This window comes from Capricornis sumatraensis, chromosome 6, assembly GCF_032405125.1.
Source record: "Capricornis sumatraensis isolate serow.1 chromosome 6, serow.2, whole genome shotgun sequence".
In the NCBI taxonomy this organism is placed as follows: Eukaryota; Metazoa; Chordata; class Mammalia; order Artiodactyla; family Bovidae; genus Capricornis; species Capricornis sumatraensis.
The window spans coordinates 120965015-120990073 of NC_091074.1; the positions used below are offsets into that span (position 1 = coordinate 120965015).

The 25059-nt window shown below is 58.5% G+C and overlaps 1 protein-coding gene across 2 annotated transcripts in view; it reads left to right on the plus strand.

Moving 5' to 3' along the window:
- PXDN (peroxidasin) overlaps positions 1–24198 on the plus strand; it is a 66295-nt gene extending 42097 nt beyond the window's left edge. The window contains exons 10-24 of one of the 2 annotated variants that reach the window (XR_011145016.1): positions 1466–1738; positions 3002–3118; positions 3411–3569; positions 4214–4326; positions 5038–5194; positions 10624–10732; positions 11310–11467; positions 12513–14016; positions 16576–16710; positions 16972–17180; positions 19526–19646; positions 19781–19913; positions 21567–21677; positions 22429–22708; positions 22798–24198. Coding sequence is in view for 1 of the 2 variants with exons in the window: in XM_068974749.1 (XP_068830850.1) it covers positions 1466–1738; positions 3002–3118; positions 3411–3569; positions 4214–4326; positions 5038–5194; positions 10624–10732; positions 11310–11467; positions 12513–14016; positions 16576–16710; positions 16972–17180; positions 19526–19646; positions 19781–19913; positions 21567–21677; positions 22429–22548 (3419 nt within the window). In the remaining variant the exon portion in view is untranslated. Of the gene's footprint in view, positions 1–1465; positions 1739–3001; positions 3119–3410; positions 3570–4213; positions 4327–5037; positions 5195–10623; positions 10733–11309; positions 11468–12512; positions 14017–16575; positions 16711–16971; positions 17181–19525; positions 19647–19780; positions 19914–21566; positions 21678–22428 lie in introns of both variants that reach the window. The other variant, XM_068974749.1, reaches the window with a different exon arrangement.
- The last annotated feature ends 861 nt before the right edge of the window (positions 24199–25059 follow it).

Below are 25059 nucleotides of genomic sequence, written 5' to 3' on the forward strand. Positions count from 1 at the left end.
GTGGGTAAGGACGTCAGCCCAAAGAAACGGCGCAGTAATAAGTCCTTTTTAAATAACATGTATTGTTCTATAAGCTCATTGAAAGGTTGTTGTTGAATTACGACGCTGGGATTCTTGGTCCCTGGAGGAGAAGAATTCAATCTGGGGCCAGAGATGAGGCTTGATCGCTCAGAGCTTTTGTGTAACGAAGTTTTATTGAAGTATAAAGGAGATAGAGAAAGCTTCTGATGTAGGCATTAGAAGGGGGCAGAAAGAGTACCCCCCTGTTAGTCTTTAGCTGGATGTTATATAGTCACCAGCAGTCTGTTAATGAAAGAAAGGAATGTCTCAAAACTTAGAATGGCACCAGGCCCCTCACCCATAAGATGTATTTTGGGATAATCTTGGCTCCAAATGGTTCATCTCGGGCCATAAAAGGATTAACTTGAATCCTGAAGAAGGGCAGAGCACCATACAAATAGTGTCGTTTACACAGATTAGAGGAACGATATCGGAGTATAACACACTGGTTTATCAAGTAGGTTCTGAGCCAAAAAGCGGAACCGACTCGAAGACAGTTTGGGGTAAATGCGTAGCACATTAGCATAGCTTAAGATAAGCATTTCCATAAGGAAAAGGCAATGGTTAACTTCAAGTGAAACCAGGTGTCGTTATGCAACACAGAATTTTAAGAGAAACCGCCTTTTAAATTTGTATAGAGAAGGAAAAAAAATATTGCTAGTTAGTTTCTTCCTGCCGCCTTAGGGAGATAAAAATGTCTGACGCTTGCAGGCTGTTTCCTCCATTTGGAGCCCCCTGGCCCTCCTGCCTGTTACCCTCTCATTATTAAAATACCTACGTGGTAAAGTCCTAGCAGGGTGATTTCTGGGCGGATGGTGAGTGAGTTTCCAGGTTTGATGTACCCGGCCACGTCTGTCCTGGTGGACGAGGCAGTCTGTGCTCCTGACATGTTAGAAACATGTTTCGTTTCTGTACATACTCATCTCAAGAGCTCAGTAAGAAATGTCTGGATTCTTTTTCTGGATTTAGAGTCGAAAACTATTATCACACTATACATTTGTATTTTCCTTCCTGTGAGGGAAATTTTTTATTTCTGTATGTTCTGAATACCCTTTGAAAACAGTGTTTTATTACCAGTAAGAACTGCTAGCAAGGCTCACTTACTATCAAGACTGACAAAATGCTTCTAGAACCATCAAAAGTGAGACTGCGCCAGAATTCAGTCCATGTTTGGAAAAGGAGCCGGTTCCGACTGGTCAGCCCTGCTGATGCTGGCTTGACCTGACGCCGTGCACCGTCTTTACGGGCTGCGCGTGCCTTTGGAAAGGAAAGGGGACGAAGCCTGCCGTTGGGCTGAATTGCTTCTACTCATTCTAGACGCCAGTAGGTAGAGCGAGTAGGAAGCCCAAGCAGAAGCGTCTGCTAAGCTGGAGGGTGTTGATTCCAAATCTGTCTCCCACGGCAGCTCGCCCGGCGTTTGTAATCCAGCCCCAGAACACAGAAGTGCTGGTCGGGGAGGGTGTGACCTTGGAGTGCAGCGCCACGGGCCACCCCCCGCCGCAGATCACCTGGACCAGGGGCGACCGCAGCCCCGTGCCCACAGACCCCCGGGTGAGCATCACCCCGTCCGGCGGCCTCTATATCCAGAACGTGGAGCAGGAGGACAGTGGGGAGTACACCTGCTTCGCCTCCAACACCGTGGACAGCATCCACGCCACAGCCTTCATCATCGTCCAAGGTGAGGCCCGTCCGCGTGGAGCCCCGCCTTCCTGGCCTCCCTGACCTGCCCTGGAGCGGCCCCGGAGCTCCTCCTGGTACCCCCGTCCCAGAGCCTGCGCATCTTCTCCCGTCCCCGCAGACCCTCCGTGGGACTGCTGACATGCTGATTTTCCGCCCGGAGGCATCAGGCGGTCAGGGCTCTGGTTTTCTGCTGTGTCCTCCACGTGAATGTAGGTGAGCGTGCCAGTTCACTGTTGTCTGGAAGTCTGGCACACATCTTGGAATTTCCTTAGGGTCGATTTCTGAACTCGGAGTCTGAGAGTATATATAGTTCTAAGACTTGTGTGTTTCCAAAGTCCTTAACTGGCTAGAATGAGTTTGTGAATAGTTTTCAAATTTAATTGCAAAGTGGGACTTTGGTTGACAAGTGCGAGGACGGCACAGGAGAGTGAATGCAGAAAGCGAGTTTTCCCCCCTCCTGCCTCCTCACCAGCTTTCCCAGCCTCCGGCAGAAGCAGACTCACTGGCAGCTGGTGACTTTTCCTCTGCCCCCTGGCTCGCTCTTTGCGCGTGTGGCCTTACAGTCACGTTGTTTGGTTTTGACTGTGGCTGCTGTGTGTGTGCTGAGTCGTTTCAGTCGGGTCCGGCTCTTCCTGACCCCAGGGACTCTAGCTCACCAGGTCCTCTGTCCCTGGGATTCTCCAGGCCAGAATCCTGGAGGGGGTTGCCATAACTCTCCTCCAGGGGACCCTGCTGACCCAGGGATTGAGCCCCCGTCTCCTGAGTCTCCTGCATTGGCAGGCCGTTTCTTTACCCCTAGCGCCGCCTGGGAAGTTGGCTTGTTGCTTTTATGAAAATGGAGTTATGTGGGACATATTTATCTGTAATGTCCTTTGGTGTCTCTCACCCAGTAATAATGGCGTGACTCCTGGCACGCACACAGTTGTGCTAGATGACATTTTACCCACGTGCAAACACATTGGTTTAGGCTGAGGAGGTGAATCTGGGCCCTTTGCCGGAGCCAAGGTTGGTCATCAGCGAGTTCTGTGCTGCTGGACTAACAGTCTCCGCACACGTGGCCATGTGATGCTGAGAAGCACCTGGGGGTGGTCGTCTTCCTGCCCCACATCCTGTTCTCTGGCCTCTTCCTCCCGCCCTGGGATGCCGCGCCAGCAGAGGGGTCCTGGTGGGCCCTGGGGGCGGCCTCGCTCCGGGGAGGAGACTGGCTTTGCGCCCAGAGCTGTCCCCTAAATGCCTGTTTCTGCGTCTTCCCCCCCGTAAGCGCTTCCTCAGTTCACCGTGACGCCCCAGGACAGGGCTGTCATCGAGGGCCAGACGGTTGAGTTCCACTGCGAGGCAAAGGGCTACCCGCAGCCTGTCATCGCCTGGACCAAAGGAGGTGAGTGGCCTGCAGGGCAGTGACCCGCTCTGCCCCCCCCCATCACTCCCTGGGGCATGGTGCCCTGGGCAGGCCGCAGCAGTGGAACCAGACGTGACCCAGCGCTGCGGCATGTCCGGCTGGACCTGTCCTCACCAAGGACCAGGGCGGCAGGCCCGTCTCTGGGAACACGGACCTGGGGACAGAAGCTCCTCAATCCTTCCGTCCCTCAGTCAGGCCTCTGCCTGGCCCCAAGGAAGGCCAGGCTCTGTCCCTGCGTCCATGTCACTGAGAGCGCATCTCCACCTTGCAGGGAGCCAGCTGTCGGTGGACAGGCGCCACCTGGTCCTGTCGTCGGGGACGCTGAGGATCTTGGCCGTCGCCCTGCATGACCAGGGCCAGTACGAGTGCCAGGCCGTGAACATCATCGGCTCCCAGAGGGTCACCGCACACCTGACCGTCCAGCCCCGAGGTAGGCGGTGGTTCCTCACTCTCCCCCAGGGGACCACCCCTGGACTTGCATCCTGAGGCCTCAGTCATAGCCGGAATCATCCATGTCAGCTGTGGGGACCCTGCTCATGGGGGGCGCGGGCATGGTGGGCACGGGCATGGTGGGCGCCTGCAGTTCAGTGGGCTGGGCTTCCACTGCTAATTTGTGGCCCTGGGTCGTGGGTGGCCTGGCCTGGGAAAGGGGCTGGAGGCTCTGCCTGCAGAGTGTAGATAGGGGTTGGGGCCTGGGTCTGATCCAGCCGCTGGGCTCTGGGTTTCCTTCCAGTCCTGAGCAGGCAGGACGGTGAATGACCCGTGAGTGGGACCGTCAGCTGGTGCCCTGCCTCCTTCCTCATCACCAGCTCCTGGGGGTCGAGGCCTTGGACTCGCACGCAGGGCAGGAGCCACATGGACAGGCGGGCCACTGCCCTGAGGCTGCCGCTCACGGGGAGGCTGGCAGCCCCAGAGGTCCTGTCTGGCTTCTTCTTGGCAGGAAACGGGGTTGCGGCCCGGCCACAGCGAGGGTGCTCGGTGCCCTGGGCCTGCCCCGACCGGGGGCGGGGCCTCTGCCGCAAACCTTGAACTGCCTGGGTTCTGTGCGTGGCAGCCCCTGTCCTTGCCTTGCAGTCACCCCGGTGTTCACCAGCGTCCCCAGGGACATGACGGTGGAGGTGGGCAGCAACGTGCAGCTGCCCTGCCGCCCCCAGGGCGAGCCGGAGCCCGCTGTCACCTGGAACAAGGTAGGGGCCAAGGCATCCAGACCTGCCTTCATGGGGGAGACAGCCGACCTGAACAACACAGACTCGGGACATTTGCCCGTACACGTCCTTCTTGGTGACAGAATCGAAAACGAAGTCCCTCTTGCTAGGTCCTTGGTCCAACACTCGCTGGAGAGATTTTCTGGTGTCCCATTTCACTGTGTTGTTCTTACTGAGCCCAGCACAGAAACGCTAGTCTGTGTTCAACTGTGAACAAATTGTTTAATACAAGCCGCATTCTTGGAGGTCGTGAAGAGGTTCCCTGGGAGGGAGGTGGGGTCCTCGGGGCCTTGACGCCTCCGCCTGCCTTGCTTCCTCCTCGTCCTGGGAGGTCACCTGCCTTCCTCGGTGACACACACCTGCCCTGGCTGCTCGCACACGCTGGGTTCCCCACCCTGCACCCCCAGCCCAGCACACATCCCACGAAGGTGGCCTTCTGTGCCCTGGGACCCTGCAGAGTCCACACAGCGAGGCTTGTCTCTCAGGCTTTCTGGGTCTTCCGCCAGCGGGCAAGAGGGACTCCTGCGCTCGAATCTGCACTGGGCAGGGGCGTCCCAGTGTCTGGCGGGCCTGAGAACAGCCGTCAGGAGGGCTCCATTCACGAGGCCCCGGCATGCGGTGCCCTTCCCCTAGGAGAGACCCCTCGGGTCCTTAGTCTGATTCCCACCGTCCTCTCCGCTTATTTTGCTCCAGGATGGGGTTCAGGTGACGGAAAGCGGGAAATTTCACATCAGCCCCGAGGGGTTCCTGACCATCCGCGACGTTGGGACCGCAGATGCTGGCCGCTACGAGTGCGTGGCCCGGAACACGATCGGGCAGGCGTCGGTCAGCATGGTGCTCAGCGTGAACGGTGAGGCTGCGGAGTGGAAGCCCCACGAGCTTGGAGGCTGTTAGAGGGCAGGGCACGTCCGCTTTGCAGAGAGGTCTGCGCTGCCCGGAGGCACAGCTGCGCCCCTCCACTGCCCTGGGCTCCGAGAGCGCTGTGGCGGCCCACTTGGAGGGCCTCCCCGCTCTGGGTTTTGTAGTTGGTTTAGTGGTTGCCCAAACGCTCTCGAGTTCTGCAGCATGTAATTTGCAGCCACCGTTTGGCAGAAGCACAGGCGCAGCTCCTGCTGTGGAGTCTGGGCCCCTTCGTTCTGCTTTCTGTCTGTTCTGAGTGTGTGTGGCCTCGTCTGGCCCTGGGGTGTGCTCAGCCTTCATCCGAAGCCCACTCGAGGGCAGGGACCACCCTCCTTCCCGGGTCTGGGCCTGGTGGGCCCGCTCTGTGCTGACTGGCAGGGCCTCTCCACCATCCCAGGGCTGCACACCTTGGGCGTGCTCCTGGGCTCCCAGCAAACAGGGTGAAATGCAACCCTGTAGCTTTTCGTAAGTCTTACAGTTCCACCCAAACCTGTGCTTGGTAAGTTGAATCTGTTTTTTCCCAAGCAATAGTCATAGAAAAGTAATTCAAAAACATATTTACGTACCTTAGAAAAAAGGGTAAAGAAAATTCACTAAAATGTGGTTAGTTTGGAGATTGTGGATGGGAGATTATTTTTATATTTCTTGTGTAAGTAATCCATGTCAAAGCAACGTTATTTTTCAAGTATAAGAAAAATGGAAAAAGCACCGTTGCATATATGGGTGCCCGTGGCTGCCTGCAGACAGCAGTAGAGGCGTATTTGCATGTCTCTTTTTTTCATTTTTTCTTTTTTTTTAATGTTAAATGACCTTATTTTCCCATTATGTTAGACTGGAGTGATTAAAAATTAAATCAGTGAATTTCTGATTTAAAAACAAATTCAACTTAAGTCACTGGTAATAACGAAATGTTAGGTGATAAAATTATGTACGATTGTCCTGTCCGTTTGTCTGACTTGTGGCATTAGATGCATAAAACCTATAAAAATATTAGGTTCTAAACATCACCTAATGAGGGGGCTTCTGGTTCAAGATGGCAGAGGAGAAGGGTGTGTAGAGGATGTCGGCTCGTCTCCTCCTGTGGCGGCCAAACAGCCATTGACGGGAGAACACGGAGCCCACCAAAAAGATAGCCCGCGTGCAGGGACGAAGAAGCCACAGCGAAGTGGCGGGAGGGGGGCAAGCACAGGAAAATGAAATCTCATGCCCCCAGGGTGGGCGGCCCGCGACACGGGCGACGCCAGAGGCGCTCTCCCGCTGGGGGGAGGCCCTGAGCCTCTCGTCAGGGCCCCCAGCCTGGGGGTCTGACACGGGGACTGGGCGCCCCCGGGAGCCTGACCCTGAAGGCCGGCAGGGTTCGGTTACAGGGCTCCCACAGGACTGGGGGAGGCAGCGTCTCGTCCTGGAGGCACACGCAGAGTCTCGTGTGTGCCGGGAGCCGGGTGAAAGGAGCAGTGACCCCACGGGAGACGGAGCCGGGCCTCCCGGCCTGTGTGGGAGGGTCTCCTGTGGAGGCGCGGGCCAGCCGCGGCTCCTCACAGGGACGGGGGTCCTGGCAGCGGGGGTCCTGGAAGGGGCCCTTGGCCTAAGTCCCCGTGGAGGTCACCACTGACCCTACCGTACAGCCTGTAGACCCCAGGCCGCACGACTCACAAGGTGGGATCAGTGGGTAACTGGATTAAATTTTTACTGACCAAGACCCAGTTTTTCCCACCACCAAGTCACTCCCGTCAGGAAGCTTATACATGCCTGGTGGCCTCATCCGCCAGAGGGCAGACAGAAGAAGCAAGAAGGGCCACAATCCCACAGCAGCTCAGAAAGGTAACCATGATGAAAAGACTTCGTCCCAGATGAAGGGATGAGATGAAACCCCAGAAAAGCAACCAGATGAATTGGAGATAGGCAGCCTTCCAGAAAAAAATTAGAATACTGATAGTGAAGATGATTCAGGATCTCTGAAACATAGTGGAAAAGATGCAGGTAGTGTTTCCCAAAGACCTAGAGGAACTAAAGAACAAACAGAGATGAAGAGAGCGCCGGGAGGGGCCAGTAGCAGATTAACTGAGGCAGAACAGGGGAGCGGCCTGGAGGACGGAACGGTGGAAATCACCGCCACAGAGCAGAATGCAGAAAAAGAATGAAAAGAAATGAAGACAGCCTGAGACATCTGGAACATCAACGCACCGACGCTTGCGTTACGGGAGTCCCAGAAGAAGAGAGAGAAAGGACCCGAGGAACTATTTGAAGAAATAGCTGAAAAATTCCCTAACGTGGGAAAGGAATAGTCCACCACGTCCAGGAAGCGCGGCGTCCCAGGCGGGATAAACCCAAGGAGGAGCACACCGAGACACGTGGCGGTGAAACTGACAAAAACCAAAGGCAAAGCTGAAACACGAAAAGCAGCAAGGGAAAAGTGACCGACGACAGCCAGGGGAGCTCCTGCCAGGCCGTCAGCAGGTTCCCAAGCCGGAGGGAATGGCGTGACGCATTTAAAGTGATGAAAGAGAAGAGCCGGCACCCGAGAGTGCTCTGCCCAGAAAGACTTCAGTCAGATTTGATGGGAAATCTAAAGCTTTCCAGACAAGCGAAAGTTAGAATACATCTGTAGCAAACCAGCTGTACCACGAATGCTAAAGGGATTTCTGTAGGCAGGAAACAAGAGAGGGAAAAGACCCACACGAAATAAACCCAAAACAATTAAGAGCATGGTGATGCCGTACGTGTAATCATCGTGAGGTGAGGTGAAGTCGCTCAGTCGACCATCAGAGTCACACCACGCCCTGGAGAAGGACAGTGGCACCCGGGCACCTGCAGTCTCCAAGCAATCCGAGATGACCTACTAGGCTTCTCCGTCCATGGGATTCTCCAGGCAAGAATACTGGAGTGGATTGCCATTTCCTTCTCCAAGGGATCTCCCCGACCCAGGGATCGAACCCGGCTCTCCCGCATTGGAGGCAGACGCTTTAACCTCTGAGCCAGAGATAAATGCCTTAACCCTAAGCGGATTAAAGGCACCAGACCGGCTGAGCGGCCGAGGATGTGTGCACGGGTGCATTTCCGCGTCGTGCTACTTAGCCCTAAACTGTGCAGTTTCTGTGTCGTTAGGCTGATCATGTTCCCTTCAGGGCTTGCAAGTGTGATTATGTTTCGTGTTTTCTCTGGCTATTGATTGTGAAAAATGATAAACATCTGTTAGCATTATATTTTTGCTGATTACAATAATTATATCACAACTGGTCAACAGAAAATAATAGCATTCTATATCATCGAAACTACCATTTAATAGAAAAACTTCTGAAAGTGAAAGTCGCTCAGTCGTGTCCGACTCTTTGCGACCCCATGGACTGTACACTCCGTGGAATTCTCCAGGCCAGAATCCTGGCGTGGGGAGCCTTTCCCTTCTCCAGGGGATCTTCCCAACCCAGGGATCAAACCCAGGTCTCCTGCATTGCAGGCAGATTCTTTACCAGCTGAGCCACAAGGGAAGCCCCAGAATAATCACTTTCTAAAATGCAGATGCGTAACAGGTCATCTCGGACTGCTTGGAGACTGCAGGTGCCCGGGTGCCACTGTCCTTCTCCAGGGCGCGGTGTGACTCTGATGAGCAGCTGGCCTGGGCTTGCCTTCTCCAGGCTGTTTCCTGTTCCCCATTTCACTTAGTTTGCATTTCTTCAATTTTTCCTTCTTTTGTTTTTTGCTGTCCTTCTCTCTCAAGCCTTTATGAAGCATACCAGGAAAGCTTCTGTGTATATATATTATGTTAAAATAGTATTGGTCCTAGAAAATTCATGAGTTTTTGCCTAGCTGAAAAAATTATGACATTTTGATTCAACTCGTTGAACTTAGTATGACTAGATTTCTAATTTACATTCACTGAAAACTTTGATATAGCTCCATGTATTTTACTGCTAAAAGTGATTAGTGATTTAAAAATATTTGAATGGGACTTGAAACTTCGATTACAACTCTGAGAATATGAAAAAATAGTGTGTTGAGAATGCTGTGCTTTTCAGGCTTCTGCTCAATGTTATGTGGCAGCCTGGATGGGAGGGGAGTCTGGATACTTATGTGTGACTGAATCCCTTTTTGTCCGCCTGAAACTACCACACATTGTTAATCAGCTATTTTACAATACAAACCCGACTCGGGCTTTATGTGAGGTCAGGGCCAGGAGGGGCTGCGCCCAGAGGAGGGGCTGCGCCCAGAGCAGGGGGTGCGCCCAGAGCAGGGGGTGCGCGCGGAGGAGGGGGTACGCCCGCAGGAGGGCCTGCGCGCGGAGCAGGGGGTGCGCGCGGAGGAGGGGGTGCTCCCGGAGGAGGGGCTGCGCGCAGAGCACGGGGTGCGCGCAGAGGAGGGGATGCGCCCGGAGGAGGAGGGCCTGCGCGTGGAGGAGGGCCTGCGCCGCGGAGCATCTCACCAAGGGCGTTTTCAACCATCTCGAGTTTTCTAGAAGGTTTGCATATTTTGAAGGAAAATATTTGCCATTGAATTTGTTAAAGTGCACGTTCTTGGTGACCTGTCCTGAGGCATTTTTAAAGATAAAAGCTTTGTTGGAACAAAGGTGTTTTGTTTAGCAAACTCTAAATACTAGAAAAGTGAAATGCTATTAAGTGGAAAAGGAATGAAGAAAGAACAGTGGAAAGGAAGCGGTCACTTCAGAGGTAGCAGGTTCCGCAGCCGTGTGTGTGTGTGTATGTGTGTGTGTGTGTGTATGTGTGTGTGAGCACAGTGCCATGCACACAGGCTGGCTGTGGGATGTCTGATCCTCCATGAGGTTAGGACGGGGGCAGCAGAGCCTCGGGAGGCGAGTGGGCTGAGGTCCAGCAGCGGGAGGCATCGCAGCATCCACCGGCGGTAAAGCCCAGCCGGGCAGGGCGGCTGCTCAGGGGACCTGCATCGGCCTTCCTGTCAGCTGACACTTCGCTAGAAGAGCTTCAGAGTTTTCAGTTACAGCTTCTTTGACCCTTTGTGGGGAATCCTGTGATTTTAAAGCGTCTACCTGGTGGCTCAGAGGTTAAAGCGTCTGCCTCCAATGTGGGAGACCCAGGTTCGATCCCTGGGTCTGGAAGATCCCCTGGAGAAGGAAATGGTAACTCGCTCCAGTATTCTTGCCTGGAGAATCCCATGGACGGAGAAGCCTGGTAGGCTACAGTCCACGGGGTCCCAAAGAGTCGGACGTTGACTGAGCGACTGACTGACTGACTGACATCTTTCGTGCAGTTTGAAAACAGCTCCTGGTAGAATTTGTGATAAAGAAATGTAAGGGTTGGAGGGAAAAGAGGAAACTGCGCTGGAGCGGAGTCTGCGCTGTGGCGTCTGGCCTTCGTTCTGTGCCCCGTGTGTGTGTCTGCTGGTAACCCATGACCTCCTGCCTCCTAGTTCCCGATGTCAGCCGGAACGGGGACCCATTTGTGGCCACGTCCATCGTCGAGGCCATCGCAACCGTGGACAGGGCCATCAACTCCACACGGACGCACCTGTTTGACAGGTACGTGCAGGAGCAGCCAGAGCTGCGACCTGCTCGCGGGTGGGCTTGCGAGGGCGTGCGGGTCTCCTGCACCAAGTCCTCACCTGTTTCTTGTATGTCAAGCAGTGTTTTAATCTGCAAATCATGAACAGCGTTGTGTTAGCTTTCCTGGGGGCCAAGATAACAGAAAGGTGTGTCCTTTCCAAGCAGAAGCTGACCTGTGATTCACAAGTAGAACATTTCAGAAAACTTTTGACTCATTCCTTGGGCTTGTTTCTCAGTGAGTTGGCAAAAACAAAGTATTGCTTAAGCCATTCATGTGTTTGCTCATCTTGGCAACCCTCAAGTGTTTTTGCTGCGTTTGAATTAAAATAGACTATCTGTGTTTTTTTTCTTCTATTGACGTAACGACTCGTTTATTTTTAGTGTCTTTGACTTTGTTCCTTTGCTTTGTTGCCTTCCATGGGATGAGTAAGGTACGGTGCTTCGTGTCCATGGAAATGTAGCCGTAGAGACAGTTAACCACGGTGCTCCCTGAGTGACTTGTGTTCTCGGTCATCTCTTCCCCTCTTGCCTCCTCACCCCACACGCCCGCCAGCCGCCCTCGCTCCCCGAACGACCTGCTGGCCCTGTTCCGGTACCCGCGGGACCCCTACACGGTGGAGCAGGCCCGGGCCGGGGAGATCTTCGAGCGGACGCTGCAGCTGATCCAGGAACACGTGCGGCACGGCCTGATGGTGGACCTCAACGGAACCAGTCAGTACCCCGCAGCGCCCCCCCCCAGCCCCTTCCCGGGGCGGCCCCAGCCCGCCTGGCCCCTCGTCTGTGGCGAGCATCGTCACTGCAGTTGGCCTGAGTGGGGACGGTGCTGTGGTTCTCACGGGCCTGGTGGGAGAGCGGGTGGGGACGAGACGTGTGCTCAGCTCAGGGGCTGTGCTGGCCCGGCCCTGGGCCCTGGGCCGTGATCCTCAGGTCCTCTGGGCAGAAGGGAGCTCTGGGAGGCCCTGGGTCCAGGTCAGGGGTGCTGGGAAGGGTGCTGGGGGAGCCCTAGCAGGTGCTGTGTGTCACGCCTCCCCCCCGGCCCTTGGCATGGGCCCCCCCCCCCACCGTGAGGCTCTGTGGGACCTGAGGGGGTGAGCGCCCGGGCAACGTGTGGGAGGCAGCGCTTCCCGGGCCGGGCTGGCTCTTGGGCCCAGGACTGGGCTTACTCCGGGTGGCTATGACTGAGCAGAAGGCCACCCTTGCTTTCTCTCTGGGAGGCGGGAGCTGCCAGAGTTTCGGGTCTGAGCCTGATGCTGGATGCCAGCTGGCACTGGGAGCCCAGCGTCCTGTCTGATACTGGATGCCAGCTGGCACTGGGAGCCTGGCGTCCTGTCCCTTCAAAGCTCCTCTGGCACAGCCCACCTCCCCAAGTGTCCAATCGCCTCCCCCTGGCCCGGACAGACTCACCCCCGGGTCTTGACTGCCCTGTGTGTGGGTCTTGACTGCCCTGTGTGTGGGTCTTGAGGACCCTGTCCTCTGCGGAGGGGCTCTGGCCCCCGTTCCCTGTAAGTCCAGGTCTCGTCCATCCCACTGGGCTCTGAGGCGCTCCGGGTGTGTCCAGCCAGAGCGTGGACGAGCGTGGAGCCCTGGGCGTCTGGCCCGGGAGGGCCTGTGGCGGGAGCAGGCGCTGGTGCGTCAGCTCTGCTCCTGCTGGAACCTGCTCACTGCCCTGGCTTTCCCCTCCCGGGTCCCTGCACGAGTCGGGTCCAGCAGGCCCAGCCTCGGGTCGCTAAGCCACGTCTCCCCCCACCCCGGCCAGGTTACCACTACAACGACCTCGTGTCCCCACAGTACCTGAGCCTGATTGCCAACCTGTCGGGCTGCACGGCCCACCGGCGCGTCAACAACTGCTCGGACATGTGCTTCCACCAGAAGTACCGCACGCACGACGGCACGTGCAACAACCTGCAGCACCCCATGTGGGGCGCCTCGCTCACCGCCTTCGAGCGCCTGCTCAAGGCCGTGTACGAGAATGGCTTCAACACGCCGCGCGGCATCGACCCGGGCCGGCGCTACCACGGGCACCCACTGCCCATGCCCCGCCTGGTGTCCACGGCCCTCATCGGGTCAGAGGCCGTCACCCCGGACGAGCAGTTCACACACATGCTCATGCAGTGGGGCCAGTTCCTGGACCACGACCTGGACTCCACGGTGGTGGCCCTGAGCCAGGCCCGCTTCTCCGACGGGCAGCACTGCAGCTCGGCCTGCAGCAACGACCCGCCCTGCTTCTCGGTGGCCCTGCCGCCCGACGACCCGCGGGCGCGCAGCGGGGCACGCTGCATGTTCTTCGTGCGCTCCAGCCCCGTGTGCGGCAGCGGCATGACGTCACTGCTCATGAACTCCGTGTACCCCCGCGAGCAGATCAACCAGCTCACGTCCTACATCGACGCCTCCAACGTGTACGGCAGCTCCGAGCACGAGGCCCGCGCGGTCCGCGACCTGGCCAGCCAGCGCGGGCTGCTGCGCCAGGGCATCGTGCAGCGCTCCGGCAAGCCGCTGCTGCCCTTCGCCGCCGGGCCGCCCACCGAGTGCATGCGGGACGAGAACGAGAGCCCCATCCCCTGCTTCCTGGCCGGCGACCACCGCGCCAACGAGCAGCTGGGCCTCACCAGCATGCACACGCTCTGGTTCCGCGAGCACAACCGCGTGGCCACCGAGCTGCTGGCGCTGAACCCGCACTGGGACGGCGACACGGTCTACCATGAGGCCCGCAAGCTGGTGGGCGCCCAGGTGCAGCACATCACCTTCCAGCACTGGCTGCCCAAGGTGCTGGGCGAGGCCGGCATGAAGATCCTGGGCGAGTACCGTGGCTACGACCCGGGCGTCAACGCCGGCATCGTCAACGCCTTCGCCACGGCTGCCTTCCGCTTCGGCCACACGCTGGTCAACCCCGTGCTGCAGCGGCTGGACGAGGACTTCCGGCCGCTGGCGCTGGGCCACGTGCCGCTGCACAAGGCCTTCTTCTCCCCCTTCCGCATCGTCAACGAGGGCGGCATCGACCCGCTGCTCCGCGGCCTGTTTGGCGTGCCTGGCAAAATGCGCGTGCCATCCCAGCTGCTCAACACGGAGCTCACCGAGCGGCTCTTCTCCATGGCGCACACAGTGGCGCTGGACCTGGCCGCCATCAACATTCAGCGCGGCCGCGACCACGGCATCCCGCCCTACCACGAGTACCGCGTCTACTGCAACCTGTCGGCCGCCCACACCTTCGAGGACCTGAAGAACGAGATCAAGAGCCCCGAGATCCGGGAGAAGCTGCAGCGGTGCGCGTGGGGGCCGCGTGGGGTGGGGGGCGGGCTCTCGGGAGCCGAGGTTCCGCCCATGCCGGCCGAGCCCGGGAGGGTGGGGTGCAGTCGAGTTTAAAGAGGGGAGGCTGCTGAGCGCACCTGCTGTGGTCCCGGAGCCCAGGCAGTGGCCCCAGTGCCGGCAGGACGCTGAGTCCTGAGCCCTGAAGTTTGTCCACGTCCCCCGGGGCCCTGCCCCACAGCGGCAGCTTCAACCCCTCCCGGGAGAGATGTCCCTGGGCTGGGGGGACAGAGGTGTGAGGAGACTTGCCGCACAGAGCAGGGGCCCCGGGAAGCCCTGGGCAGCCTGTCCTTCTGGGGGCAAAGCAGCGGCCGAGCCTGGGCTCATCAGGCCTGCTGAGAGGGGCTTCCCGCCACGCCAGCCTGCTTGCCAGGCCCTGTGCATCCAGACCGTGGATTGACCGAGCTCTCAAGACCCACCAGCCTCTCTCCTTGTGTCCAGTCGACTCTGGCTCCTCTGGTCGTGTGTTTCACATCCTTTGTCCCGGTGTTTCTGAGCTGGTCTTTGGTGGAGGTGACCACTCACGGGGACCCTCACAGCCGCTGGTCAACTGGCCCCTGTGACTGTGCAGTCGGTTCCCTCGGGTTTGAAAGAGTCGTTTTAGAAAGAAAAACGATGCTTTCTTGTAAAGGCTCACTCTCGGTGTGCTCCGGACTCTCCTGTTCCGTAGAAGGTGGGCCGCTGGCTCCTAAGTTACAGGCTTAACCCTGAGGCTCAGCTGTGCTCCCCTGGGGCCGGGCCCATGCTTTCTGGGGAAAGTGGCGCCTTACTAATAATTCACTGCGTTTGTAAGTTAAGTGAGCATTGTCATCTACTCAGCTTCACATGCTCCAGTCTTGGTTTAAGTCAGTGTCAGGTGGCTGGGTTCACAGACGAACACCCTCCTGTCCAAGACCTTGCCTATGGTCTGTGTCTTTCACGCTTGAATATCCTCTGTTGTTCTCGTCCAGAGGGACAAGGTCACTTCCCCAGGGTTTGTCCCTTGCCCGACTTACATCACCACCATGCGGAGGACCTGCTCTCCAGCCCAGCCCTGTTGGGGGTCGCAGGCCCTGGGCCGAATGCATGACCCGCCCACACGGGGGTCCCACGTCTCCCCTCCCCTGCATCAGGCCCGACAGAGTGGGAGTGAGAGGGGTGTCCCAGAGGAGAGGCGACACAGGACAGCGGGCCCCAGCCTCGGCCCGCGAGCCCGCCAGGGAAGGGAGGCCTCTGGACGGAGGTGCAGGAGCAAGCGGCCCCTGCTGTGTCGGTGACGTCTGACCAGATCTGTTCCCAGCAGCCTGGTGTGAGTGGAGGGTGAGCTGGGCTGGGGGCTGTGATCAGCCAGGTGCCCTCTCTCTGCCTGAGTCTGCGCCCCTAGCGTGGGGGCCTCCCTGCAGGCCGATCGTTCAGGTGGGGGCAGACAGAGGGGGAGCCCCACCTGGGAACGGGGTGTCTCCTCTGGGAAAAGCCCCCTCAGGCAGAGAACCAAACTCGCCTGGCCCTTCCTGACAATTCCCATCTGAACTGAAGTTCAGCGTGCAGGCCCTTGAACTTGGGGGCGGTGAGGGCAGCCTCACGCTGAGCCCACTCCCGAGACGAGCAGCTCTGCAGAAGGCCCTGCCCGCCCTTGCCCAAGGTCAGCATCCCGGGGCCGAGGAGGTGGAAGAGGCTTCTCAATTACAGGATGCGTAGGACTTGGAAGAGTTTGATGAAAGAGCTCGTTCCTGAATGTTTAAGCCGTGCTGACTTAGTCTTCGGTACGGTCGGTGCCTGTTAGTAAGTGGTTTCCTTGCAGGAAATACCTTTTCTGTGTTGGGTAGAAGGCCAGCGTCTTCGGAGCGTGTGTCTTCAGCTGTTCGTAGCTTCGTCTCCATGTGCGTCTGTGACAGGGGCTGTGGAAAGTTTACGCTAAGACCTCAGGTTGTCTCTGAGCGGCCAGGAAAGTTTGGTTTTAATTTCCTTCCCTGTGTTTTCTGGGCTTCCTTAAACTTTGTATAATAAATATCTCTGTGTGTGTATTTTATCATGTGTAAACAGGAAGCAGGAATGTTTCTTAAAATACCACTGATAGATGCTTTAAAGAAGGAGCTGGATTGTCATTGTTAAATAAAAGTCTGAATCACGTCAGATGGTGATGGTGAACAGCATGAGGCTTCTTCCATTCTTGCCGTGCTCTCCACCACGTCAGGATGGCCGAGCAGTCCAGGGCTCTGGTTCAGGTCGCAGCCTTCCCTGGAGGCGTGGGTTCAAATCCCACTTCCGACAACACTCATCTTGGGGTTCCCTGGTGACTCAGATGGTAACGAATCTCTCTGCCTTGTGGGAGTCAGTCCCAGATTTGATCCCTGGGTCGGGAAGATCCTCTGGAGGTGGAAATGGCAACCCACTCCCGTATCCTTGCCTGGAGAATCCCAGGGACAGAGGAGCCTGGTGGGCTGCAGTCCGTGAGGCCGCAGAGGGTCGGACACGACCGTGCGCCTGGCGCTCCCCGGGCCCTGGCACTGAGTCTGAGGCTCCGCTCTGTCTTGCAGGCTGTACGGCTCCCCACTCAACATCGACCTGTTCCCGGCCCTCATGGTGGAGGACCTGGTGCCCGGCAGCCGCCTGGGACCCACCTTGATGTGTCTGCTCAGCACGCAGTTCAGACGCCTTCGGGACGGGGACAGGTAAGCCCCTGGAGCTCAGCGGGTGCCCCGTGCAGGGGTGTTCCCGGAAAGTGGCTGGTGCTGGTTCAGCAGTGACCGCTGCTGATCTTAGTGTGGCTTCTCATCTCTGCTTTACGGGTTGCTCAGAGCTCTGGCACCTAAGCACGTGACTCTCAGGTCTGTGTTGTGAGCAGAGCGGAGCGTGAGGATGGTCTTAAGCAGCTGCTGGGGCTGCGGCCTCGCCAGGCTCTCTCTGACCTCGCTCTCGCTCCGGGGACGCAGGCTGTGGTACGAGAACCCGGGGGTCTTCACTCCTGCCCAGCTCATCCAGATCAAGCAGAGCTCCCTGGCCCGCATCGTGTGCGACAACGCCGACAACATCACGCGCGTGCAGAGGGACGTGTTCCGCGTGGCCGAGTTCCCGCACGGCTACAGCAGCTGTGACGAGATCCCCCGGGTGGACCTCCGAGTGTGGCAGGACTGCTGTGAAGGTGGGCTCAGGTTCCCATCCTGCGCTGACAGCCGGGCGGAGCACGGGCTGCGGTCAGCACAGCAGGGGAACCAGGCAGAGACTGGGGGCCTGGGGGGCGGTCCACTCTGGGCGTCCCCACTGGGCAGCGCTGTGGAACCTGGACGTGGTGAGTGGCTGTGACGAGTTTGTAAAGCTGAGAGAAGGAGTTAGTATGAGAGCTGGTACTCAGTGAAAGAAGCAGAGGGCAGAACGTTAACGCAGGAAGTGCCTGGTGCTTCCTGACAGCCTCCCGCGCGTCTGCATTTGATAGCCTGCCTGCTTGTACCCATGGGCTTCCCCGTGGCTCAGTGGTAATCTGCCTGCAGTGCAGGAGAGTCCGGTTGGATCCCTGGGTTGGGAAGATCACCTGGAGAAGGGATAGGCTACCCACTCCAGTATTCTTGCCTGGAGAGTCCCATGGACAGGGGAGCCTGGTCTGGTGCCTACTGTCCATGGGGTTGCAAAAGAGTTGGCCACAACTTAGCGACTAAACGAGGATGAATCGAACCTGCCGGTAAAAGACGAATAAGAAACACGTGAAAAGTGTGTCAGACATAAAGCTGGTCCTTTTAAGTGTGTGCTGTGTGTCCTAAATGCCTAGAATCACTTCTGTAAGCAGAGGCATGCTGTGAACACTTCTGAGGATGCGAGGGCCCATTGCAGGCACCCGCAGGCCCCTGAGAGCCCGGGAAGCCCGTTTCTGGGTGTGCCGTCCAGGCTGCGTGGGGGCCACTGTCGCCCGGAGGCTCCTGCTCCGCATTCTGGGTCGCGGTTGACCTTGACTGCGCGTTCTTGTTTGAACATAGCTTTGGCTTTATTCAGACTGTGATCAGAGACCCAGGGAACATTGCATCAGGGAAACACTGAGGGCCCGTTCCTGTGGCGAGGTCTCGGGGCTGCAAGCCTGGGTGACCCCTTGGGGCACACAGCTGTGGACGAGGTGGCCCCGAGCCCCAGCCCTTGGCCCGCTGTGCCGGTGGACACAAGTGCAGAACCCAGTTTTCTCTCCCATGTCTTCTCCTGAAGAAGTCCAGCCTAGGTTGTTCCCATTAGTAATTGGGCTTAATCCGTGGTTCTTTTCATTAGCAAGTATTGAAATCTGGGTTGATACATGTTCTGTGTGTATGGGTGTGATGTGTTTGTGGCCTCTCTCTGCACATATATGACATTTGTATAATGTTTAATATGCTAAATATATGTGTGTTTGACGAATGTAATTTGCAATGTTGTAGAATTCACTTAAGGTTTAAAGTTTTGCTCTGTATGTGCCCAAGTTTGCAAAGCATTTAATTCTTATTTTTATAGTTCTTGTGAACTTGGGATCTTGTTTTTGTTTCTTAAAAAATAAAATACTTTCATTTATTAAGGTTGCAACAGTTTTCCACATATATGGCAAAGAATTTCGTTTTTGTGTTTACAGAAAGCAGTTCCATTTGAAAATCATAGGGAAAAGCCAGTTCTTTTTAGACACAGAAACTCCATTTTCTGATAGCTTTACCAGACTCCCTGTAGCTGTCGAGAAAGGGACGAATTCAGGTTTGCTGTTTTTTTGCCCCAAACCCAAGTCCTCCCAGAGCCTGGACCCTGATCCAGCCTTGTCCTCTGCCCATCCCCAAGCCTCTTCAGCTGGACGGCAGAGATGTAGGTACTCAGCGTGGCTCTGACCTCCTTTCTTCTGGATTCCTCTCTTAGCTGTCGAAGGCACAGCCCTGGGGCGACATGACTTAAAAGAGCTGCTTTAGGAGCTTTACCGGTTTTTCTTTTAGTCCAGAAGTCATACCGGACAAGTGGCAGGGAAGAGTTCAGTTCACAGGACCAAATGTCGGCTGCTGTTAGCGCCCCACTTCCCCGAGGACGACAGGGCCGCTTGACACAGCCTTGAGCTGTGCTCAGTCCTGATTTTGTTTAATCCAAGTACGGAAGTAGCACATGTGGGAAACCCAAGAAGCTCCATCTCGGAACATCTTTTTCTTTGGATCAAAGTGATGAATTTCAGCTTCTCCGTGGGCTGATGAGTCATAGAGAGGAATCCACTCCCGTGTGCCGTTTTGAAATAATCGTAGGAATTACTGAAATAGAGTCTCCTGGGTCTGGCAGGACGGCAGGTGTGTGCCCCACTCGGGGGCTGGGCTGTGCTGGGGGAGCATGGGGGGCCACAGGCTCCAGGCCCCTCACCCAGGGTAGCAGGGGGCTGAAGGCAGGGTGCCTCCGCCCCCTGCGATGTGAGCGCCCCTTGTGTCCTTCAGGAGGGATGGTTCTCGCCCAGACTTCTTGATGTCCTTGGTGAGAGTCGCCGACCCTGACGTGTGCACATTTTGCTCACAGACTGCAGAACCCGGGGCCAGTTCAACGCCTTCTCTTACCACTTCCGAGGCAGGCGGTCTCTTGAGTTCAGCTACCAGGAGGATGAGCCAGCCAGGGAGACAGGGCCCGGGAAGGCGCCAAGGTACGACTGAGCCCCCGGTGGCCCTCGGGCGTGCGGGGTGCCCCGTGCGTCTGCCCGTCTACGCGCCTCGCGCGGCAGCCCCGGAGCCCACGCCAGCGGCTCCATCCCTGAGCGCCCCTTGCCTCTCTGAGCAGAGCCAGGAAGCCCCGGGCACCTCCCAGTAACGCCACAGACCCCTCCTTGGAGCAGCCGCGAGGGGCAGGGACCAGCGACTTCCGGGAGTTTGTCCTGGAGATGCAGAAGACCATCACGGACCTCAGGAAGCAGGTGGGCGGCTCCCCGTCCCCACCCCACCCCGCCGGGCCCCCGGCCCCCCAGCCTCCCGTCCAGCCTGTGTGTCTCCCCCTGTGGCTGTGAGGAGAGTGTGTTTGGGCAGCCCTTCGTCCCCAGCCCTGGAGCCTTGGCGAGGCCACGTTTCTCTCTCTGCTTTCGGCCTGGCTCCAGCCAGGCCTCACAGAGCTGTGCTTGGGCTTACAAGACTGGGGGTCCTCAGCATGAGAAGGGGCACAGGGTCCCCTAGAATGCTGGGCAGAGCGGCCATGGGGCCCACACACTGTGAGCGGCTCAAGGGCAGGGCCACGCAGAATTCAAGCCTTGAGTCCTGCCCAGACCTGCCCCTCCAGGGATGGCGGTTAGGCCCCTGCTCCCAGAGAACGGAGGTCGGGTGCCCTTGGATGGTGGGGTGGGGGGCGGCTACACATCCTCAGGCGGGTCCTGGGCCCGTCCCTGAGGTCTGCAGAGGGCGATGCCCCACCCCACCCTGGGGCACACACGGGGCTCTCAGTGTGCCTTCTGTAGCGGGAGTGGGGAGTGAGCTGTCAGGCTGAGAAGTCCGCAGGTCTCAGCTCGTCCTGAGGGGGGTTTTGGATCCTGGAGGTCCCTCCCGCCTCTGGGAGCCTTGGTCCTCAGCTCGGGGGACACGGCGTTTTCTGTTCAGCCCCTAGTAGAGGTGTGCTGGCCACTCCGCAGCTGCTGTGTGTCTGCCCTGTGGCATCTCCTCTGCCCTGGGGGCCCTGGGTGCTGGCTGAGCCTGCCGCAGGCAGGAGGGAGGGGTCAGGGAGGGCGCAGCCCGGCTCAGCACCCTGCAGGGTCGCAGCCCGGGCGGGAAGCTCCCCCGCGCCTGGAGCTGTTGACACAAACCCTCGAAAGCGAGGGCCCAGCCGTGGGGGCTGCACCCGGCGTGGGGTTGGTGCCTGCGTCCAGGTGGCCGGACCCCCGACTCCCGAGAAGGGGCGGAGGGCACGGTGGGGGTTCAGACCACTCTGCTCAGATGCGTCAGGCTGCCCGAGGAAGGAAGGAGACAGGCAGGGCAGCGAGAGCCCCCCCAGCGCCTGTCCCGGGCCTCAGACTCAGTGGTCGGCCCCCCACCGGCCCCGCCCAGCGCCTCTCCTGGGCCTCGGTCTCAGTGGTCGGGGCGGGGTGGGGGTTCTCCCCTCTCGGGTGCCCCCGAGGAAGCCGGGCCAGGGCTCTTGGACCATCACGACCAGGGCCCAAGGGCCCCCAGCCTCTGTCAGCCTCAGCACTGCCCTCAGCAGGGCCACGTGCCATCGGGCTCCGGAGTGGTCCCAGCCCAGCACTGCTTTGAGAAGCCGCTGAGAATGTTTTTGTTGCCCAGTCCGGCATCAGCCTCCTCGTTGCTCCTGTCTGAGGGTCCTCTCCTCCTCTTTACGCACCACTGAACCGCGTTTCTGGCCCAGGCACTCCTGGCCTCAGACACGGGGGTGGGGGGGGCGTCAGGCAGTTGCCATGCAGGTTCGGGACGTGCTGGAAGCTCCAGGAAGGGGCTTTGGGGTCTCTCAGCCCCGTCGTCTCTCTCGGGTGTGGGGTCTCTCTCGTCCGTCCTGAGACGTTATCTCGAGTGGCGGAGCGGGAGCGAGCGCTGAACTGTGTCCAAGCACCCGCGCGTCTGTCTTGCTGCAGATAAAGAAACTGGAGTCTCGACTCAGCACAGACTGCGTGGACGCAGACGGCAGCTCGCACGCAGACGGGGCTGAGTGGACGCGGGATCCGTGCACCGCTTGTGAATGCCGCGTGAGTGTGTGCCCGGGCAGGCCCGGGGGGTTGGAGCTCTCAGCTGCGGGGTCCCCTCTTTCTTCCCTAGGGATCTGGGGCTCTCCCCCGAGAACCATACGTAAAGGTTCACGGGCTCTCCCCCCAGAACTGTACGTGAAGGTTGACGGGCTCTCCCCCAAGAACTGTACGTGAAGGTTGACGGGCTTTTCCCCCAGAACCATACGTAAAGGTTGACAGGCTCTCCCCCTAGAACCGTATGTGAAGGTTGATGGGCTCTCCCCCTAGAACCGTACGGGGACCCCGCTGAGCCTGGTCAGCATGGGGGTGTCCACACAGGCGAGGAGGGGCAGCTGCCTATCTCAGAGCGAGTGGACGGAGCAGGCAGCGGGGGCCTTGGGGGCCGGCCTGGCGGCAGCCCAGCCCACAAGGGGCTTTGGGGTGGAGTTGGGAGCCAGCTGGGAACGGGTCTGTCCCCTGGGCGGGCAGAGCAGCGGTCTGGGGTCCCTGCTGTTGTCTGGTTTAGACACAGCCCTGCCGCCCAGCTCCTCCGTAGCCAGTCTGCTCAGCATGCAGGGATGTGATCCCCGGGCCCCCCAGGGCAAGGCTGACAGCTGGGGGCAGCAGGGAGCCTCTGGAAGGAGCGGGGTGTCCGCTGTGGAGGAGAGTCAGCCGCCCTTTAACCCCAGAACCCCCCCAGGAGGCCAGCCGAGTGGGCCGGGCACACCCAGGGCGGCTCCCGGGGCTGACGGCTCCGTGCTCTCCCCTCCAGGATGGGCAGGTCACCTGCTTCGTGGAGACTTGTCAGCCGGCTGACTGCCCAGCACCCGCCAGGGTCGGCGGGGCCTGCTGTCCCGTGTGCCCAGGAGACTCCACGGGGACGCAGCCCTGAGCGTCTGCGAGCCTGGAGCTTGTCCCGGCCCCCGGGAGCGAGGCCGCACAGGCGGCGAGGCTGGGGTACGGGGACCACGGCTCGGGGAACCCCAGCCTGAGCGCTCGCCAGCAGACCACGGGGCAGACATGTGTCCTGACTCCATGTTGAGCTTTCTCAGGTTCCTATTTAATTTTTTTAAATGAAAAATTGGTGCTACTATTAAATTGCACAGTTCAATCATTTAGGCTCCTAATTGATTTCACCTAGTATCACCGTTTCTTCTCAACTGAAAGTTAGTCCCGCTGGTCCCGGCGCCAGGAGCGTGCAGAGCGGAGCTGGCGGAGGAGGGACGCAGGATTTGAAAGAGAATCCGTCCCTGGCAAACAGCAGTCTGCACGGACGTGTGGCGGCAGCGCGGGCGGCCAGCACAAGCCCCCCGCGCCCCTGCCCCCAGCCCCTGCAGCTCCGCGGCCCCGCTGGAGAAGCCGCTGCGCTCCCCTGTGACCAGCACACACGCTGCCGGGTGTGGACCAGGCAGGATGGCACCTGTCCCCACCAGCATCACCCACGGCCTCCCGGCTTCGCCCGCCAGCGTCCACGGATGAGCCGCCACGCTCTCCATCCCTGTTCCAAGGACGGGAGGAACGCGAGTGTCGGGGACTTTCTGACTTCAGGTTGTGAGAGTGCGTTCAAGAAAAGCAGCCGGTCCCTATACCTCATTCGTATGCCCGCCGCGTGTGATGTTGGATAAAATCTCACCCATGTTTTAGCTTAGATACGGCAGAAACAGCACGTCCGCGCCGCTCAAGTTCTCGTGGATTCAGTGAGAAACAACTTTCATACCTCACAGCCCCTGTCTTCTTACTCGACCAGAACCTCCTGTTTGGTTCCAAATGCAAAGTGGTCTGTGTTCTGAGAAACAGGTCCCTGGGTCTCCTGCTCGGTTCTCAGACCTGAGTGTCCAGCGCCGGCCACACGGTGCCCGCCCACGCTTCCTACTGGAGACCCTCTGGGGACCTGGCCGCCTCGGTCCATGTGGGCGAGTCCGGAGCTGGTGGCACCCTGTGCAGCCTGTCATGGGCGCGGGGGAGAAGAGGCAGGTCTCCAGGAGGCGTCCAGCAGGTGCCAGGCGCTTTGAAAGCCTGGTTCCAGCCCAGCCCTCTCCTCCCTGCAGCAGGAGACCCCAGTGCCTGCTGGGCCACATTCCAGCCGGGGAGTGAGCGGCGGCTCTACACACGGTCGGCTGGACTTGGGAGCGCACATCGCTGGTGATCGGATCAGTACAAGCTCCAGTGTTCCGGGCACAGGGCTTGTCTTCACATAGCAGGGCAGACTGGGTAAATAATCAGACCTTGGCACCCATCTCTGCAGACAGGAAGTGGTTCGCTTTGTCTGAGGTGGACGATTATGTAAGTTGCTCAGGTATGAGATCCCACGTTCTGGAGCATGTGGAGTGTGAAGGCGCCCTTGTGCAGAGGGTGTGGGGACTGGGGTGGCTTTGTCCTGCCCACTGGGCGGCTGTCTGAGTCACCGGGAAGCTCTGCGGCTGGGGCGGTGGTGGCGTGCGCGCCCTGCAGCGGCCCCGCGGAGGACACGGTGCACACATACTCCCTGGCCCTTCCGACCAGATGTTCGCAAGTGCCTTTTTCCTGTTCACTGTAATCAGCCCGTCACCAAAGAGACGTTTGCACTATGTAACGATGCCTTTCGGTTCCAATAAACGGGCCACGTTCCCAAACAGAGCACTGGTCTTCCTTTCATGAGCCGATCGGGAGACGGGTCCCCGAGGGGCTAGGCCCTTCACAGAGAAACGGGAAAGGGGAAGGGCAACTCAGGGATATTTAAAGAGGACTCATCTTTCTTCCCTGTGGCTGGGTGCTGTCCTGGGGACCGAGCTGGCCACCTTGTTGAGAGTCTCGGGCGGGTCAGGGTGAGCTCCCAGGAGAAGGCTGCAGCCCCTGCCCCACCCCCGACGTTTCTGGCTCTGTGGCCGGAAATGCTGTGGACAGCTGTGCAGCCTGTGGTGCCCTGGGCCCAGGCGGGATACAGGATGGGGTCCTGAAGGGACCTGAAAGTCATATGAGGGGTCTTTGCAGGAGCATCATGACTGTTCATGGAAATACTATTAGAAAAAAATAGATCAGGGGAAGATTGAGGGTTGAATTTTTTTAAGTTGCCGAACCTTTCAGAGCTTGTAACAAGACCCTTGACCTTCCACAGTCATGCTGAGTCCACGCCACTGACGGTCTCCTGGGGGTCTTGTGGGTCATGGAGGCGGGTAGGGAGAAGGACTCAGCTCTTTCTTCCAGTGACAGAGGGCACTTGACAACTCTGTGTGAGGTGAAGACACTTCCCTGCGCGTGCGCTTGGGTGTTTCAGGATCGCTAGGAGCCAGAGCCCCGAGACCCGGGTGGGACAGCTGCAGAAGGGTGTGTGGGCAAAGGTCGACAGAGACGCTGGCTGAGGGGGACGTAGGGGCTGGGCTGTGGGCCTGGAGCCTGGCCGGCAGGACGTACCCCACTTCCCCGA